Below are 19,374 nucleotides of genomic sequence, written 5' to 3'. Positions count from 1 at the left end.
GGGGGAAACTTATGACTTCATCTCCTGGCCGGCCAAGCGAACACTAAATCGGCTCTCGGTGGACATGCTGTGTATTAATAATACGGGCGAGCAGCACTGGACAAGGGGAGGGAGCTCTGCACCTGCAAGCAAACAGGGAACCAGCCAGTCAGCCAGACAAACAGACAGACAAACAGATGGACAGACAGCCAGCTAGTTGACGACCGCTTGTTTGGCCGTTGAGCGCAGGCAAAAGAGTGGCCACGGAAGGAGGAGGCAAGAAAGAGGAAGAAGAGGAAGCAGAAGGTCAAGCAGGCCGTGATTGTACCTTCAACTATACGCAGTAGAGTACGGAGTACGGGGCCTGGTACAAGAAGAAAAGAAGAACAAGCACGCCCACACCAGCTAACTAACTAACTTAAACCCCCCGGTGGATACGCGATCCTGTGACTTCCGACAGCTTATCCTTGGTCCAGGTGAAAATTGCAATTGGTCACCCGACAATATGCAGTCCCAGCACACGATATATACTCTTTGAAACCAGGTAGTTCAAAGAGTCGAGATGGTCGGAGAAAGGAAGAAGGTGAAGGTGATGACGATGACGATGAGATGGCCAATCTTTCATCCTCATCCTTCTTTCTTTTTCGGCTATTCGTTTCTTTTTGTTTTACTTTTTTTGTTGTCGTTCTATCTCTATCGTGGCGCGAGATGGGACGATGACGATGACGATGGACAGGGAGAGAGAGGGAGTGAGAGAGTGAGAGTGAGAGACGGGGGTTCTCAAGGCCAATTGACCATCCATGCCATCCATGCCCTGGGCCAAAGGGTCGGTTGTCCTGCTTTTTTTTTTTGACTCCCTCTTCCCTCTTCTTATCTTCCCCCCCTGTCCCTATGGCCGCAACCTAAGTGCAGGATCACCCCCCATTAGGTAGTTAGTTAGCAAGGAGACGATGAAGCCGAACCCGAAGCAGGAAAAAAAAAAAAAGAAAAAGAAACAGAAGAAGGAGAAGAAGAAGAAGAAGCAGAGGTAACTATTAAGAGAGAAGAGGGAGAGGGAGAAGCTGGATAACGGAAAGTAACCTCCTGGGTTATACTTCAGTCGTTTATTTCCACTACAACCACAGCCCAGGATCTCCATTCCTCAAGCTTCTCTCGTGACTGCTTCTTCTCCCTTTTCTTTTGCTCATTCTCCTTGTTGAAAATTATTAGAAAAGCGACAAAGCTGAGAGACGGGAGAGTGATGGGGGTGCATGGTTAAGGGGAACGGACATGTAGCTAGAGCACGCGGTAACTGCCTGCCCTGAAACCAGAAACCAGGGGGCTGCTGAGACGCAGGGCGAAGATGATGGCAAGTTGCACTGTGCTGGTGCAGTTAGAACCCGTAGGGCTTCCCGTAGACATGGATGATGGATGATGGGTTGATCGCGGAGGGAGCTGCATCGTCTCCTCCGCCCTCCGACGCCTGGTGGCAGCTCTGCCTGCCTGCCTGGCGTCTGTCTGGCAGGCGGGCTTGTTTTTGCGAGCAAGCGTACTTAAAAAAAGTAGGTCGAGCAAGCAGCAAAGTAAATAATAGGTAGTTAGTAGGGAGACTGACTGGCGATGGATGGGGGTCACTTTTTTCCCCCTTCTTCTTCTTCTTCTTCTTCTTCTTAACCAGCTCCCTTTCCCCTTTCTCTTTTCTTCTTCCTTTTCTTCGTCTTGCATCTTCGTCTTGTCTCCGCCGTCCGTCTGCTCTGCTGTCTCCTGCTTTCTGCCTTCAATCCCTCTCTTTACCACACGAGCGTCATTGTTGGGCGCAAGTTTAAATAACTAGTCGAGTAGTTAAATAAGCTTGCCGGGTAGAGCAGTTCTTCTTGGGAGAGAGACCTGGCGAGCTTCGACCTTCCCAGCTTCTTCGTCGTCGTCTTCTATATTCCATCCACCGTCCGGCTCTTTTCTCTGCCGTCACAGCATCATCTTCGTCTGCCGTCTTCGGCTGTCGTTCGTCTGTCCCATCGTCAGCGTCGTCCTCAGCTGTACCGCCCGTCCACAAAGCTCACTCACCCACTCACTCACCGGCCCTCCTCCTTCACTGTAGGTCTCCCCTTTCTCCTCTGCCTGCCTGCTCTTTGCTGCAGCTCATCCTTTTCTGTCTGTCTGCACCCTTTCCGTCCTCTCTCTGTGTCTGTCAGTCAGTCAGTCAGTCAGTCTGCTGTCCACCTGCTGTCCATCTGTGTCTGCCTGCTTCATCTTAAGCTTGGTGGAGCCTGCCAGGAAACTCTCTGCTGCCGCTGCCGCTGTGCCTCTCTGCCCTTCTGCTGCCCTTCTGCCTCCCTCTCTCTCCCTCTCTCTCTACCTAACCTAACTAGCCTAAGGGAAAAACCCGCCCGTCTTGTCTCCCTCCCTCCCTCCCTCCCTCCTGCCTGCCTGCTTTGCTTCTTCTCCCCCCCAAGAAAAAAAAATCCCCGCCGCCCGCCTGTCGTCGTCCTTTGCCCTCCTCCTCTTTTCCTGCACGCAGCACGCCCGCCTTGTGTTCCTCTCCCTCCATTCCCTCCCCTTTCCCTTACATTACCATAACAAAAACTGCTTGCTTATTTATTCACCTGGCCTGCCCTCTTCACTTCCTCTCCCTCTGTGTATTTATTTCTTCCCTCCCTCCCTCTCTTTCTTTCTCTCGCCCACCTCCCATCTTCCGCTTCTTCTTCTTCTTCCTCTGCCCTCGACCGTACCGCAAGACGATCGAGAGCCTCCCCAAGGCCAGTAAGAAAAAGGTACTAAAACAGACACACGGGAAAGGGACCGTTGAGATCGTTGCCCAGCAAAAAAAGACTCTCTCTCTCTTTCTTTTCTTTTCTTTTCCTTGCTTCGGCCTGGTCTCGCTAATCTTTGTTGTGGTGGTGCCCTTTCTTCTCTTCCTCTCAGCAGACCTCTCGAAACTCCTCAATTTCGCAGTACCACGCGATAGTTAGCCCAGGTTCCCCCGTTTCCTCAACTCCCACGCCAGAGCGCCTCGTTTCGTCGAGAAAGAAAGAACGGAAAAAAAAAAAGAACTTCCCGCTGTCAAACAGCTCGATAAAACCGGCCAGCTCTTCCGTGTTGGCTTTCTGCAAGACAACATGTCACAGAATAGGCCTGGGATGTTTTCCAGCCTGCGTATGGGTGGTAAGTCGCTTGCTCTCCCTTCGCTGCCCTTTTACCCCTCCCACCTCGAACCCTCCCTCACTTCGCCCTCGACAACGATACCTCCCCGGTTGGACTCGCAGGAGCTGGCGGCTGGCTCGAATGACTGACTGACCGACTGACTGACTGGTCTGCAGAGGTGATCCGTGAGAAGGTCCAGGATGGCGTTACTGGCGAGACTCGTGATATGCAGTACACCCAGTGCAAGATCGTGGGCAATGGCTCCTTTGGCATTGTCTTCCAGACCAAGCTGTCTCCCGGAGGCGAAGATGCTGCCATCAAACGCGTCCTTCAGGACAAACGCTTCAAGGTGAGCCCCGGCAGCAAGAGTAATTTGGCGTCCAAAAGAGAGGGCCGTAAAAAAGCTGACCATTTTTTTCCTTTTGCGTGTTAGAATCGTGAGCTCCAGATCATGCGCATAGTCCGTCACCCAAACATTGTCGAGCTCAAGGCGTTTTACTACTCCAACGGTGATAGAGTAAGTCGTTTCTCCGTCGTTTCTCGCATTGTGGTGTCGTGTCTTGTGTGTGCGTGTGTGTCTGGTGAAGTGGGAGAAGTGGAAAGTGGGAGAACGTGTTGTTGTTGACGACTGACGACGTCGACGACCACAACGACAACGACGACATTGAGCCTCTTTGCTGACCCGACCACTTTTTTCTCTTTAATAGAAGGACGAGGTCTACCTTAACTTGGTGCTTGAATACGTCCCAGAGACCGTCTACCGCGCTTCGCGGTACTTCAACAAGCTCAAGACTACCATGCCACTCCTCGAGGTGAAGCTGTACACATACCAGTTGTTCCGCTCTCTCGCCTACATCCATTCCCAGGGCATCTGCCACCGTGACATCAAACCCCAGAACCTCCTCCTTGACCCCAGCACCGGCATTCTCAAGCTCTGCGACTTTGGCAGTGCTAAGATCCTCGTCGCCAACGAGCCCAACGTCTCCTACATCTGCTCCCGCTACTACCGCGCCCCTGAGCTGATATTCGGTGCCACCAACTATACCACCAAGATCGGTATGTCCCTTACCTCTATCCCCAACACCAAACAATAACAACATAAAAATAAAATAATATAGACATGCCTTACTAATATCTGTGCAGATGTCTGGTCCACCGGATGTGTCATGGGAGAGCTCATGCTCGGTCAGCCTCTTTTCCAGGGAGAGTCTGGCATTGACCAGCTGGTTGAGATCATCAAGATTCTGGGCACTCCCACCCGCGAGCAGATCCGCACCATGAACCCCAACTACATGGAGCACAAGTTCCCCCAGATTAAGCCTCACCCATTCAACAAGGTACCATCCCGGCGTCCTTACTCCTTTTCTTTTTTTTTTTTTTTCTTCCACCTGTGTATGCTAATTTGTTCGTCCTATCAGGTCTTCCGCAAGGCCTCCCACGAGGCAATTGACTTGATCACCGCTCTTCTCGAGTACACCCCCACCCAGCGTCTTTCCTCCATCGAAGCTCTTTGCCATCCATTCTTTGATGAGCTCCGTGAGCCAAACGTTCGTCTTCCAGACTCGCGTCATCCAAATGCTCCTCCCCGTGACATGCCCAAGCTTTTCAACTTCACTCGTCATGGTACGTCTCAATGCTTGCTACCTTGCTCTATATTGGTTCTATTGCTGACTTGTTCCCATTGCAGAGCTCTCTATTGCTCCCAATATGAACCACCGTCTCATTCCACCACACGCCAGAGCAGAGCTTGTTGCACAGGGTCTTGACATCGACAACTTTACTCCTCTCAAGAAAGAGGAGATGATGGCCCGTCTTGATTGATTCAGGCACTCATATCCCGGCTTTAACGTCTTGAACGATGATACATGTCCTTGAAGTGGTTTTTCTATGCACGGGCTCACGAAACGATCCATTTCCCGTCGGTCCGTCTATCAAACCCACCAAATCAGTCTATTTCCCATCTCGTCCGACTTCGTGATATGCCCCTCCCCACATTTCCAAACCTCCCCTCTCCCTCAACCCCAGCGTTTTCACGTCGATCCGCCCACCACTGTTAAGCCCTTTCTATTGCTCAAGGATTCGTTAAGCATCATATATCATAGCAACATATCTTAGATCTGGTCCGGCCTGGCCTTCTTGTGTCTCGATCCGGGGTATGACGACGCGATGCATCTATTACCACAAAAACCACAAAAAACCCGAAAAAAAAAATATCTCTCACGCACTCACACAAACCTCGGTGCCACCACCACACACGGTCGGATGGGTACCAAACCAACCACGTACCAATTACCACTTGATGAATCATGACTCCATTGAACAGAGATGAAAATAGGCGAATAGGGGAGAAAGAGGTCCAAAAAAACTAGGTGGGATTAGGAGGAAATGGTTTCTGTGAATAACCTCGAGAGCTTACAGGTGAAAGGAAAGGCACACATACCACGCACACATATCCCCCCCTTGCACTCATCAAGGTCGATTCCCTCTGTATTTACATACAAGAGGCTTTCTTTTTCTACGTCTTCTTATGTTGCTACGGTGCTGTGTTGCTCCTGTGTCCTTGCTCTTTGCGGGGAGGATTTGCTTGCATGATACCACTTGATTTTACCTTCTTTTTCTTCTATTTCTTCTTCTTTCCGGCACTTCAGATTCCCTCTTTTCCCTCGATGTCCTTTTTTCTTTCTTCTCTTTCATGTTTATTTGCTTATGAGGACGGATGCAGGTTTGTTCTTTTTTATCTTTTATTCCACATGTGTTGCTGTTCTTTTTTTCTCCCTTTTTCTTTCCCTCTTATTTTTCCCACCGTCCTCTCTCAAGACTCCTTCGCCTTCGGTCCGACACAACCATGGCATGACATTCTGATTGACGTGGGACCACCCCTCACCCGACTGGCTTCAGTTCGGACTCGGATCAGAGTGTGAGAGCGGGAGTAGGAGTGGGAATAGGGACATGGCTTAGGAAATAGGATTACGGATAGGGATAGTTAGAGAGATACGCTCATACCCTCGCGCAGCCAAGCAGATCCAACCTTCACACTGCGAGATAGGCGAGAATTTTCTACTACTATTTCTTCTTCTTACGATTCTTCTCTTCTCTTTGTCTTCTCGTCTTTACACCCTTTCCTTTCCCCACTCCCTATTTCTCATACTTTCTCCTCCTTCATGTTCCGTTTTCTTCCATACAGACATGGGTATCATCAAGGCAAGCAGGGAGACAACCGAAGACGGGCCTCCTGAACAAATAGCCATATTCACAAATGTCATGGGGTGGCACGGCATTTACTTGATATTGATACATGCAACGGCGGCGGAGGTGGAAGGAAGTCAATAGAGCGCTGATGTATGGAGAGGAGTCCCAGGCGACACACGGCGTGTGGGAGCGACCAGTGATGCAATAGAGAACAGAAATATGAATATGACATGAATATGAATACGAGCATACCTACCTGAGAATGACAGTTTGGATGTATTCAGTTGGGCAATCATCTTGCTAGTGATGCCACTAAGCTCGACATTTTCTAGGTGATTATACGTAGACCAAAGTCTATAGCCATTACTTGTACCACCAGCATCAAAGATGTCCCTGTTATCATATACTGTGCCCTGTTCTCTCTTTGCTGTCCAATGCCTGTCTTGTCTATATAGAATGATGGCCACACAAATAGAATCCCATCTTAGGTACTATGGATGTGAGAATTGCCATCCACGTGACTGCTGGAAAAAAGTAGCAGCGAAAGCCTGCTGGGACCTGAACTTCCTGCACCTCTGCTGTAAATAGTTTGTTTGATTCACTATTCACTGCTTGTTCCCTCCTATTGCCCTTCACAGAGGATGCCGCCAGCTTCACAGGAGACAGACGTGATAATCCAGCCTATCTACCAGACCACAGGTTCTGGTCTGTTGCTGATCTCGAGCTATTAATTCATTCTGGTGTGCAGTTGGCTTGTTTCCTAGGACGTGTCGAATTCGCTCCCTGTCAAACGCCGAGCTCCCCCGTCGAGATTGCGCGCACTCCGAGATAGAATTGAGTAGGGTATCGTGTTGACTATCTTCCGTATCACGCATTAATGCTTTAGACTGCTCCGTTTAGAAGAGAGAGGCTTGGAAACGGAGAAAACCCTTTTGCGCAGAGCTGGCTAGAGAGCTTCCTAGAGCTACGCGAAGTCACGATGGTGGAAAATGAACAGCGCAAACAGGGACATGGAGGAGGGTATAGTAGGAAGAGAAGATATAGAGGTTCGTTGTTGGCGTCTTCGAGGTGCGGGTCCTTTTTCTATTGGAAGTGTTGCTAACTCATACATCCAGATGATGAGGGCGGTGATCGGTATCGACACCAGCGCAGAAGATATGAAGAGCCAATTGCTGCGATCGTTAGGAGACAGCTATTGAACGTTGCAGAACCAGTAAGCTAGACCAATGATTTCGGAACCTTGCATGTGGCTGGCTTTATCTAACGGATTTATTTCGTTGTGGAATTTTAGACTTCGAGACGTCCCGAAGATGATATCCCCAAAATCGCGAGCATGATTGCAGAGAATTATTCGGATGAGTCAATGAAGGTAGCCTTTGAAGACCTTGTTCTGCAGATGTAAGTGGTACAGTACTCCAATGGGTCTCGGAACTAAGCTAACAGCCCATCATAGGATCCTCGAACAACCGTTGAAAATACCTTTTATCGCTGCGGTTATCCTCGTACTAAACACCCTTAAGCCAGAAGCCACTGCCCCAATTATCTCCAATATTGGAGAACAAGCTGCTCTGTACGTGGGACAGGGCCATTGGCGAAATGCCAAGCTTATGCTGCGGTTCCTGGGATGTTTGCAGGGCCTGTTTGAAGGCGATGGTATATTCCCGGTGCTGGAGGAGCTCTTTTCGCGTGCTGTTGACCTTCAGACTGGCTCGTCTGAAGATTCTCTTGGATTAGAGCTTGTCAGCGTCATTCTGTACACCATTCCTTACGTCATGGCCTCATCTGCCACCGGATTCGAGCCTCAAGCCTCCGCTCTACTAGAAAAGACGGATATCATTGCCTCAACCCCCCATACCCTTGAAGCAATTGTCGACCCTTTCCCTAAGAAACAAGGCGAAGATGAAGGCGGCAGATTAAGTTCCTTAGGCCTGCTTCAGAAACAGCTGCAAGGTGAAGCTGCCCAGTCGTGGAAACTTACCTGTATTCCGAGACCATGGAAAGAACCGCTCACCCAAAAGGAGCCAAAGGAAGATGGGAACGGGGAAGAGAAAAAGGAAAATGAAGAAACTCCCAAGACCATTACCAAACATGCTTTTCCAACAATCGCAGTCCCTAACCCGGTCAAGACTGGGCCTAGGGCTATTTTCCCTGAGATCTATTTCTCCGTCTATACTCATCAAGACATTGACACAGTTCCTCCGACATCCGATATTGCATCGTCATTGGTCCGCGACGCATTGGTTGACACCATCAATGTTCTTGACTTCAACCGAAATGCAACGGCCAAATTCCTGATCGATGTGGACTGCTACTTTGCACCAGATACCTTTGTTAAACGAGCTGTTCCTTTAGACCAACTGCGTGACTCTCCATCTCCTCAGAAGTCAACCTGGAAACCAGAAGATGTTGCTGTTGACGCTGCCTTCTCTCAGCTCCTGCGGTTGCCATTCCCGGAACATAAACTGGTATATTACCATTCAGTGCTTACGGAATCCTGCAAGATTGCTCCCGCCGCAGTCGCTCCTAGTTTGGGGCGTGCGATTCGATTCATGTACCGAAATATTGATAAGCTGGACCTTTCACTTGCTTATAGATTCTTGGATTGGTTCTCCCACCACCTGAGCAACTTCGGTTTCACGTGGAAGTGGACTGAATGGTAAGGTCGCCAAAAGAGAGATAAATAAGCCCAGCTGCTAATAACTTTTTTACAGGGTTGCCGACCTTGAGCTACCAGATGTCCACCCCAAGAAGGCATTTATCATTGGAGCCATAGATAAGGAAATTCGACTGAGCTTCGCACAGAGAATAAAAGGAACCCTTCCAGAGCCTTACCATGAGCTAATCACTGAAGGCAAAGAGAAGGACACGCCGGACTTCAAATTTTCTCAGGAGAGTACGTTTAAGTTTACGACTGTGAAACTGATGAAAGAAAACAAGCGCTGACTTAAGGATAGCAACTCCGTATTCAAAGGAGGGACAAGAATTGATGAAACTCATCCGCCAGAAATCGTCAGATGAAGAAATCGAAGCTGTCATTACTTCGATCGAAGAACAAGCTAAAACTCACGGGCTGACTGACCCTCTTATTGCTTCTACTGACGTCTACATGACCTCCATTTGCTACGTGGGATCCAAATCTCTCTCACACTTCCTCTCCTGCATCGAGCGCTGCAAGGACCGACTTCTTGCCATCGGTCCAAAGTCTGATGCTGCACGCCGTCAAATAATCAATTCTGTCATGGAATACTGGGTCGACCAACCCGGAATCGGCATCAACATCATCGACAAGCTATTGAATTATACCATTCTCACTCCTCTATCTGTCCTCGAATGGGCGCTAGTTGACAACCTCGCCGCGGGTTCAACGTTGGCAAAACCACATATTTTCGAAATGATATCCGCCACTATGCGCAAGGTTACAAACCGAATGCGTCAGATTGTGGCAGCCAGAACTCAGCCAACGCTATATGAACCGCAGCTCAGCATTCTAGATGAAACCCTCAAGAAAGAGAAGGCGGATATGCTTTCTATGTTCCAGCTGATCGAAGATACGCTAGTCCCAGTAGCTGGTGGCTATAGCGATGGCATGATGGAGCGGACGGAGGATGACTCACTCCAGCCTGAGAATGTGATGATCCAGCAGTGGGGAAGCAGATGGTTGAACGTCTTTAGACGCAAGGTTGCAGTTGAGAGAGCGTTTATTGATGAGGCAATGGCCTCCGCTCCGGCTCTTGGAACCATGGCTCCTCCTGCACCACCACTGGGAATTGACGAGAAGACTGAGGAAAGCAAGACACTCGAGGAACCGGCTATGGATGTCGAAGAGATGCACGACACTGCAGAGATTGACTAGGCTAGACCATGGCCTTTTCTCACTCATTCATGCCCCTATCCAACCGCTGCTTTTCCATGCTCTGTATCTTGATGTGTACTTTATGTTCTCTTTCTGGTTCACTTCCACTTGATTTTCAACCCTTTCAATGTTTGAGTTCAGGTTATGTGTTAATACTCAGGTTCTAGCTCAATGTACTAAGTTTTAGTCAATTAAATTTTGAATGATTTTATAGAGACCTAAGAGTGTATGTTAACTGAGGCCTAGACAACTCTATCAAAAGCTGACCAGTAAAGCCTAGGAAGCGAAATATTACTATCACAATTATTGACCGAAAATCTCCACCGATTTATAATATTTCTCTTCTAGACTCTTCAGTGGTCTCTATGGCATGGGAAACGTAAAGTGGGGGGCATAAGAAATAGGGATTTGTACTTTGTGCATGGTGAAAATAAGGCGACATTGAAAGGAAGGCAGATATATATCAACAAATCAGTTGATAGACGTGGAAATTGAACAATTAAAAACGTAAGTAGGCTGGGTGCAATGGGGGGACACGAAAAGTAGCATATATGCAGAGCTCCCAAAGCGTGGGAGCGTGGGAGCGTGGGGGCATATTTACTCGTTAGTTATTAGCCAATAAATGCAAAATTGAAACGGTAGACCAAAAAAAAAAAATTTGACTATGATATCTGACCGGCAGACGCAGTCAGTTCGGGTAGAAGGATAGAACGGAGAAGAAGCAGAAGGCAGAGACAGTTGAGTCCGAACTCAAATGTTCTTCTTGGCCTCAGTGCCTTCGTACGTGCGATCATCGCAGCCTTCGACTTCTTTGACCATCTTTTCCATCTCCTTAGCCTGTCGATTCCATTCGGCTTGTCCCATCTTGGTCTCGCGACGGAATAGTTCGTCATTGGGCTTACGGTAGCTTTTACCTAGTCTATCCCAGAGGGTGGTGAACTGGCCGTAATTGTAATTGAAGTAAAGATGGTGCATGGTGTGGCATGCTGCACCATTGATAATGGGGCTGTTGGCCACATATTCGCCATCGTGGATCATGACGGTCCAAATATTGATAGCGACGAAGAGCAGGACATAGGCAAACTTCTGGAGCGGGAAGATGAATGGGAAGATATGGTATGGGAGGCCCTGGCTCCATCCATCTAAGGGGTGGAAGGCGTGGCTTGCATAGGGAGTGGGCATGATCCATTTATGATGTGGTTTGTGGATATTCTTGTAGACGAGAGGGTGATGCAGGCCACGGTGAATCCAGTAAATGCAGAAGTCGGTAAAAAGGAGGAAGAGCGGGAACTGCAAGATATTGTACATTGGGAAGGGAGCCTCTTCAATGGTGTCGTATATCTTGGAGTAGCCCTTGACCTCGGTGAGAAAGATGGGGGCTGTAAGGAGGGCCATGACAGGCATTGAACTCATGGCCTGGCCAATTTCAAGAGATATTTGGTTCTTGAGGTACTTTGGATGGTTGAAGGCGGTTTTATCGAAAACGAAAACATAGGAAAGCGAGGCAACAGTGAAGTAGAGTACTAAACCAAAGACCCTGTGGTTGAAATTAGAAATAGTTGATTGAGAGGCCTAGGGTAACTACACTGGAGAACACTCACCATGTAATCAAGAAAAGACTGAGGACTTGACGGAAGCCATTATCTCGAGGCAGAGACGACTGGTAGGCATACTCGAATGGCTCCAAAGAGAAATACTTGGTGGCAGGAGTGTAGACAAAGCCATTGCCGATCCCGTTGACTTGAGCGATGGTGGAGGCAGTGGTCGAGTTGACGCCCTTAAAAACATTGGAGATGATATCACTGGACGGCGCAGAAAGAGGCAGCGCACAGGCATACAAGTAGTCGAACACGAATGTATCGAAGACTTCTAAAACGATATCCATGGCGGGCGCCGTGTGTGTATCTGCTTGTCTGTTACCAATCGGGCGCTGCTGATATCTGATTGATAGATAGTAACCTAAGGCCAAGAAGCTTAAGTTAAAAAAAAAAAAAAAGTTTCTCGAAGTTTGAGCTTGTTGACTGGTGCGTCGACGAAAAGCTGGCCTGAAAAAGCAATGCGCCGAGGTATCAGCGAGCGTCGCCCTGAGCTCAGGTAGGGAGAGGAGGGATGGACGGAAGTTGAGGAGGAATCTGAGGATCGCAGATATTTCAAGACGTCGCAGTCGACGGGAGGATTTGAAATCGCGAGGGAAAAAGGGCGCCGAATAAAGAAAGTGACTAACCCGAAAAAGCGACCCCATCTGGATCAGATAAAGAACTGCTTAGTAAGACAAACAGAAAACCCCGCTAGTCCCAATTGAGTTCCTTATTCAGCATGGTCTGTGCTCTATGACTAAGCCGGGTGGCTGGTTATCTAAGCGACGATTTATGCATGTACAATTGTCTTGGCACTTCCAAAAACAGGCAGAGCAGGAGCATAACATGGACTGAATGGGACGAGGAAACTGGATAAATAAACGCAGCAACGCCTAATCTGACGACCTCAGCGACTTCAGCGTCGAAATCTACGCAGAAAACAGCTCGGACAAGCAAACGGAGAAGACGAGGCAAACGTCAGGAGAAGCAGAGCGAGGTTTTGGGCCTGAAACCCCAGAAGCATCTCCCAAGCATCCACTAGGAAACTTTCTTCTTTTCTTCTTCCTCGCTCTTCATCCTTCTTCAACTTCTTCTCCCTTCAACCTTCAAACTCGCCCAATTCAAGCCAACCTCCCTGCGATCACCCACCACGCCGGCAGCTCTTGGGCTTCAACTCTCTATCCTGACCGAGTTCGCCTTTACTTCTCCTCCTCCTCTTTCGTTTGCCTTTCTTTTTCGACCCTTTTGCTGTGGCTGCTGCGGTTGTTGCCGCCGTCACCGTTCAATTTGGCGCAATCGCATCACCAAAAAAGCAACACCCGCCACGCCCGTTTCTCTCCCTGACTTCGGCTGGAAGTTCTCCCAAAGCCTGAACACGCGATTGTTCTCCCGGTATATACAGCTCCCCTAGCTTTCCCCTTTGCACTGTTGGTCTCTTGTTGCGCCAGACTTCAGCCTCATCCCCCTGTCGCCAAAAAGTCCGTGCGGGTCCATAACAAAAACGACCAGTTTGGGTTATATAAATTAATATATATTGCAAAAAGTCCAACGCTGACGCTCTTGTTCCCGCTTTCCCAGGGCGCCGTTCGCTTCTTTCTTCTCCCATTAACCACGCTTCGACTTCACGAGATACACGAAACAGCAGCACCGCCGCCATGTATGGGTCTCATCGAGCCATGGTCACCGCGCCGCCAAACACGCGCCTGACCGAGCTGCTCGACCAGCTACGACAAGAGTTCGATAACCAGTCGCGCAGCACCGGCGAGTTCGAACATCAGCGTATGATTCCCCGCCCGTTTTTGCGATGTACAATATCTAGTCTGACTGACATTTGTAGTGACCGGCCAGCTCCAGGAGATGGAGATGATCCGGCAAAAGGTCTACCAGTTGGAGCAGGCTCAGCTCAAGATGAAACAAGAGTACGTCTTCTTTCTATTTTTGCCGGCACAATGCTATCTCTAACATGTTGTACTAGCTACGAGGCTGAAATACGCACACTACGCATGGAGCTCGAATCTCGCGGTATCCACGTTCCCCCATCTCACGTCGGCGGCCCACCACCACACGGAGGCCCCTCCCAGGCACCCCCTCCAGCCCTTGGACACGGCCCCAGCAACCTCTTCGGAGGCATTATGGCTAACCAGGGCGGCGGTGCGCCAGCTCTTGCTCCCCCACCTCCGCCGCAAGACCAGCAACAGGGCGCTCAACACTCACTACAGAATCCCCCCAACGCCCAGGGACCTCCGCAGCCTCCTCAAGGCGCCTTTGGCGGTTACCAGCAGGGTTCTGCCGTTAATGGCTCAGGTATGTCACCAGAAATACCTTGTCGTACACAGACGTACATGTACACTGTGTATTAACCATACTCTTCTAATTAGCATTTGGTCCTCCAGCTCCTACTGCCTCTCCAGGTCCCGGAAAAGGCCGTAATGCCCGTGCTCCAGCCGGCCCTGCAACCCCCCAGCAAAGCCAGCAGATGGCCTTCTCTGATGCTCGCCCATCCCCCCAGATGCCCCTCCAGAGCGCTGCAAACCCACAGGGAGGACCCCCTTACCGCACTGTTGGTAATACTCTTGCAGAGCTCGACCCAGATAAGCTCCCACCCAGCCAGAAGAAGGAAAGCAGCGACTGGTACGCTGTCTTTAATCCGGACATTCCTCGTGTCCTGGATGTCGACCTCGTTCACAACCTTATCCACGACAGTGTTGTCTGCTGTGTCCGCTTCAGTGCCGATGGTAAGCACGTAGCCACTGGGTGTAACCGTTCTGCCCAGATCTTCGAAGTGAGCACTGGCTTGCTAGTTAGCACGCTCCAGGATGACTCTGTTGACAAGGACGGTGACCTCTACATTCGAAGCGTCTGTTTCAGCCCTGATGGCAGATACCTTGCTACTGGTGCTGAAGATAAGCAGATTAGGGTAGGTTCTCATGCTTTCTGCCTTTGTTTTATTGTTAACAATATGATTGTACCAAATTTCTTTGGCTAACTGTCTCCACTAGGTCTGGGATATTGCTAGCCGCACAATCAAGAACATCTTCTCTGGACACGAGCAAGACATCTACTCCCTTGATTTTGCGCGAAATGGCCGTTATATCGCCTCAGGAAGTGGCGATAAGACCGTCCGTCTCTGGGATATTGTTGATGGCAAGCAGGAACTCATCCTCAGCATTGAGGACGGCGTCACCACCGTTGCCATCTCCCCAGACGGTCGCTATGTGGCTGCTGGATCTCTTGATAAGAGCGTCCGTGTCTGGGATACCACCACTGGATACCTTGTTGAGCGTCTTGAGAGCCCTGATGGCCATAGAGACAGTGTTTACAGTGTTGCTTTTGCACCAAATGGCAGAGACCTTGTTAGCGGCAGTTTGGACAAGACTATCAAGATGTGGGAGCTCACACCCCCAAGAGGAATGGTACCCGGAACAGGACCAAAGGGAGGAAAGTGTGTACGCACTTTCGAAGGACACAAGGTAGGCCATCCCGTAGCGATCACCATGTTATCTTGGGCGTGTTTTCCAGGCTAACCATCTATTTAAAGGACTTTGTGCTTAGTGTCTGTCTGACACCTGACGGTCACTGGGTGATGAGCGGTTCGAAAGATAGAGGTGTTCAATTCTGGGATCCTGCTACCGGTCACGCTCAGATGATGCTTCAGGGTCACAAAAACTCGGGTATGTCCTCCTGCCATTTCTCTAACATGTTTCGTGTTCTAGATTATGACTGACCTATTTACTACTTATAGTTATCTCTGTTGCCCCGAGCCCAACTGGCCAGCTATTCGCAACTGGAAGTGGAGACATGCGTGCTAGAATCTGGAGGTTAGTACTAATCCCCGTTATCCCTTATTAATTCGGTCAGTAACCGTTCGCTAACAATTGTTATGCTTAGCTACTCGACATGGAACCGCCGATAAATCTATTGTCACTCACATCCCCATGCAGCTTCTTTCCACACTGCCACTCCTTAGCAATGCTTTTAACTACTTACATTTTTAGAAATAATGGCGCAATTTTACTTCCTCTTCCCTATTCCTTCTTGCCTGTCAGTTTATTGTGTTTTTCGCCCACATCTTTACCAGTCTCGTTCTGTTTGTGTGCTTATCAATGTTCCCCAACGACAAACGGAAATGAAGAAAAAAACTATATACAAAATGAATACTTTTTTTTTACCTTTATATTTTGTCTGTGCCTCGATCTGCGTTCTCCTGTATTCCGTTCTATTTTACCGTTCCTGTTATCGTTCCGCAATGCCTCTGTGCTCATTGCTCCCTCTGCCCTTTGGCTATGCACCGTCCCGTCCTGAAACCACGGGTATAATATCCATACTCTTGCCTGCAGCTTCAAAGTCTGCTCAAAAAGAGGAAGAAGAAAGCTCCTGCAGTTTTACACCAATATCTGGCCAATCCCTCCCTTGCTGCTCTTACCACCTTGTACGTACCTCGAGTTGAGTGTTTCGTCACTAACTGTATTCGATCAACTCTCCTTTTCTACATTGGATGCTCTCGATTCCATTTCAGGAGGCAGAAGGAAACAAAGATTTTCCCATGCTGGAGGGAGTAATTGGCCCACTAAGATGATATCACGATGACCATGGTGCGGCGGTGGGTTCTTGACATGCTTGTGGATCTCATGTCTGCTTTTGTCCTTCTCTGCGCTCTCTTTTAGTTATCATGTACTATTGTGTGTTATCTTGTGCCCGTTGTGCTTTTTTCGGGTAATATCAGAGTCTCTCATCTATTCTCTTCCTGTATGCGAGCCTGGCTCTCCCGCGAGAGCTATCAAAGTCGACGGAACGTAAAATTGACCAGAAACTATCTACCAAAGGGTTCCGTTTAGGTAGGCAGCCACTACATACCTAACTATGAGCTACACACGATTAGTTGATGGCCATTAAATTGACCACAATTTACTTAGCCCCTATACCGTCCACCCCTTATTATGCAGTTTTTAGATTCTATGGTATGTTATCGATGAGGCGGAAGAAGTCGTCCATCTGCTAAATACTGGCCTACACCAGCCATCGTTCAATACCAATTTGGCGCCATTAGTTATTGCGTACCCCAGCTCTGCTCCGGCTTACTTCGGGCACTGGGCTATGAGGAACAACCCCATCTTGGACGTCCCATTATTAATTTCCTTGGACAAGATTAGATCCTGGACTGTTGCTAAATTGACGACCTGCTTGAGGCCATGCCGTTTGACTACTGTCACGGGAGAAGTAAACTATTGCTCTCCTTGCATGAACTATTCCAAGGAGAAGAACAAGGAACTTCTACGCCCGGTCTCCATATTTATACCTGATAAATCCATGCGGTTACTCATAACGATAACGGGCGGCTGACGAAACTCAGCCCGAATGGCAAGTCGATTAAATCCCTCCACAAAAATGGAACAGCAAGAGCTTGTTTCATTTGGTGTGTATAGACCAATGGGTTGATATCTAGACCGATACACGGCTTGACGCCATATTTATCTATCATTTTCAATCAACTTCGTTCTGTCTATGTTTGAAATTGGCTAGACCTTTGTTACCAGGGCCGTGAGCACCTACCTATTGGTTTCATTTTGCTGTCCAAGGGGCCCTGTGTAAAGGAAGCCAGACCCGGACCAGTTTCGAATGCAGTTCGCCCTATTACATACAGAGGATCCCGCACCTAAACGCCGAATGTACATACGTTGAGGAAGTCGGGGCCTTCTGAAGCTGATGATTTATTTTTCTTGCTGGATATTCTCATTATTGCGTGGCCAGGTTTATTGACCCCCGTAAAGCCTCGGCCATGCCCACACCTTGGAGGTTGTCGTTTCCTAGGTTAGAAACCGGGCATACAGAGCCACAAGTAGACCATGGGAGGAGGGTCTAGGAATTCGGACCGGACCCGACGTTATACGGTATTTGTCGGCTCAACCCTCAGCTGTACATGAGATTCCGAACCGGCCGCCATTCTGGTCCTGTGGACTGATAATTAGCCAGTAGTAGAAAGATATCCTGGTTTTGTGAATATTTAACTATAGTGTTCGATGGTATTCGCTGTGCCCTGGCGTCGCATGTATCAATATTCACCCGCCCACTCACGGACAGAATACCTCCCATGAGACGGCTGGTTAATGCTCCCCTAGGTAGATGTCAGTTAACCGTTGCTCGCTCGAGGGTTCCTTAATTTTCCCGCCACTGTCAAATGGGTACGAGGCACAGTATCCTGATTTATTGAAGTTGGTATGTGGGCTGTCATACCCATGTCGAGGCCACCAGAGCGGAATAGTTTCTGCAGGCCTGTAAACGAATAAATGTAGTGTGACCTCGACTAGGGGGAGAACAACGGCCAGTCATAGGCAGTACGTATCCTCGTGTCCCTTCTCACGCCTCCAAGTGACTTTTCAGCGGGATTCTCATCAGGTTACTACGTGGGACGAATTTGCCTTGCCAAATCCAACGCGCACACAGCTAAAGATTTTGATGTGACGAAGCCTATGGTTGATAGAATATATCAGATATCCCCCATACGGATTTCTGAGAAGCAGGCCCCCGATAACCAACCGCAAGTCGGTAGTCAAGACAACAAAGCTTGACTCTAATGGAAAGGGTTGGGCGGAGATAGGATGAAAAGGATTCCGACCTATCATTCTGGCTGTAGACGGGGTACAACAGGTATCACAACATGATATCACCCACGACCTGTGCCTTTTATTCTGGTATACTTAGTGACAACTCTTGGGGTTTCTCCGGATGATGGTTATGATGAAGTGAACAAAGGCAGTTCTCTCCTACACATGCTCGGCCAAAATTAGTGGATTGTAACACCGAAGACGCTCCAATAAGCTAACAACACAATGGAGAGAGAGCATAGACTCTCTCCTCATCTGCAATTGTTAGTATCTCCGCAAGTGACGGGAGACGGTGCCGAGAAATACCCCATTTCCCTGCCCAGCGAAGCGGATATTACAATCTGGGATGCCATCCCGCAGCCTGGACTGCACGTTGAGACGCTTGAGGCTTGCTCAGCGCGTAGACGAGGAGAGGGGGAAAAAAAAAGGAAGCAGGCTAGCTAGCTTGTTCCTTCACCAAATAGCCGAAGCACACTGTTGAACGTCGGCTTGTGGTTTCTTCTTACTTCAAGGAAGCTAAAAATGCAAACCAGCCCCTTTGGATGGCAGGAGAACATGCAACATGCATGCAGCCGGCGAATGTATCCCGTTTGTCTCCTTCGTATATTGAGGACGAATCCCGCGCAAATACAAGGGGAAACAAAAGGATTTACAAAAGAGCATTCATGATCATGTCTTTTTCATGGGAACACAGTTTCGTATTCAATTTCAAGTGTGAGAAGCTGAAGCCGAGAATGGGGAGCACATTTGCATCATCCGCATAAGATATCAGCGCCTAATGTGAAGCCTTGCAGACGATGACCTTTCTCGCCTTGGTATTTAGGTGAAGATCATCGATCCTAGTACCCCGATCTAGAGGCAAAGTTGATGAAAGGGTATCCAAGAAACGCCACCTTGTACATCTCTCTAAAATCATTGATTGGGTGGGCCAGTTAACTTGCCAGTATTTCCCTTTCATACAAAGCCTCACTTTTGTTTTGCGCGCCCCCTCATAACTAAACAGAAATAAGTGCGGAAGGCAAAAATGAGACCGAGTGCGGGAGAGAAACTGAAA

The 19,374-nt window shown here is 48.9% G+C and overlaps 7 protein-coding genes across 7 annotated transcripts; 5 read left to right on the top strand and 2 right to left on the bottom strand.

Annotated features, from left to right (window-relative positions):
• Nucleotides 1-541: 541 nt before the first annotated feature.
• On the top strand, nt 542-1,048 carry TRV_06274 (uncharacterized protein; the record flags this gene model as incomplete). The annotated part of the gene is made up of 2 exons (XM_003019657.1): nt 542-736; nt 920-1,048. 2 exons carry the CDS (start codon nt 542-544, stop codon nt 1,046-1,048), a joined length of 324 nt encoding a protein of 107 aa, XP_003019703.1.
• Nucleotides 1,049-1,351: 303 nt separating this feature from the next.
• TRV_06273 (uncharacterized protein) lies at nt 1,352-2,506 on the bottom strand (the record flags this gene model as incomplete). Its single annotated transcript, XM_003019656.1, has 5 exons — nt 1,352-1,733; nt 1,815-1,992; nt 2,031-2,076; nt 2,179-2,310; nt 2,342-2,506. 5 exons carry the CDS (start codon nt 2,504-2,506, stop codon nt 1,352-1,354), a joined length of 903 nt encoding a protein of 300 aa, XP_003019702.1.
• A 589-nt stretch (nt 2,507-3,095) lies between these two features.
• On the top strand, nt 3,096-4,920 carry TRV_06272 (uncharacterized protein; the record flags this gene model as incomplete). The annotated part of the gene is made up of 6 exons (XM_003019655.1): nt 3,096-3,120; nt 3,276-3,448; nt 3,548-3,616; nt 3,807-4,155; nt 4,243-4,722; nt 4,787-4,920. The coding sequence occupies 6 exons, from the start codon at nt 3,096-3,098 to the stop codon at nt 4,918-4,920; spliced, it is 1,230 nt and encodes a 409-aa protein (XP_003019701.1).
• A 2,701-nt stretch (nt 4,921-7,621) lies between these two features.
• On the top strand, nt 7,622-10,141 carry TRV_06271 (uncharacterized protein; the record flags this gene model as incomplete). Its single annotated transcript, XM_003019654.1, has 4 exons — nt 7,622-7,686; nt 7,742-8,944; nt 9,000-9,181; nt 9,243-10,141. 4 exons carry the CDS (start codon nt 7,622-7,624, stop codon nt 10,139-10,141), a joined length of 2,349 nt encoding a protein of 782 aa, XP_003019700.1.
• A 750-nt stretch (nt 10,142-10,891) lies between these two features.
• Nucleotides 10,892-12,026, bottom strand: TRV_06270 (sterol delta 5,6-desaturase, putative; the record flags this gene model as incomplete). The annotated part of the gene is made up of 2 exons (XM_003019653.1): nt 10,892-11,678; nt 11,743-12,026. 2 exons carry the CDS (start codon nt 12,024-12,026, stop codon nt 10,892-10,894), a joined length of 1,071 nt encoding a protein of 356 aa, XP_003019699.1.
• A 1,347-nt stretch (nt 12,027-13,373) lies between these two features.
• Nucleotides 13,374-15,242, top strand: TRV_06269 (vegetative incompatibility WD repeat protein, putative; the record flags this gene model as incomplete). Its single annotated transcript, XM_003019652.1, has 3 exons — nt 13,374-14,022; nt 14,097-14,635; nt 14,718-15,242. 3 exons carry the CDS (start codon nt 13,374-13,376, stop codon nt 15,240-15,242), a joined length of 1,713 nt encoding a protein of 570 aa, XP_003019698.1.
• Nucleotides 15,243-16,055: 813 nt separating this feature from the next.
• Nucleotides 16,056-16,277, top strand: TRV_06268 (uncharacterized protein; the record flags this gene model as incomplete). Its single annotated transcript, XM_003019651.1, has 1 exon — nt 16,056-16,277. A coding segment is annotated over one exon (222 nt), but the record flags the coding sequence as incomplete, so codon positions are not given.
• Between the last annotated feature and the right edge of the window lie 3,097 nt (nt 16,278-19,374).

Source organism: Trichophyton verrucosum (assembly GCF_000151505.1).
Source record: "Trichophyton verrucosum HKI 0517 chromosome Unknown contig00687_1.f1.exp, whole genome shotgun sequence".
In the NCBI taxonomy this organism is placed as follows: Eukaryota; Fungi; Ascomycota; class Eurotiomycetes; order Onygenales; family Arthrodermataceae; genus Trichophyton; species Trichophyton verrucosum.
This window is presented reverse-complemented; position numbering and strand designations above follow the sequence as displayed.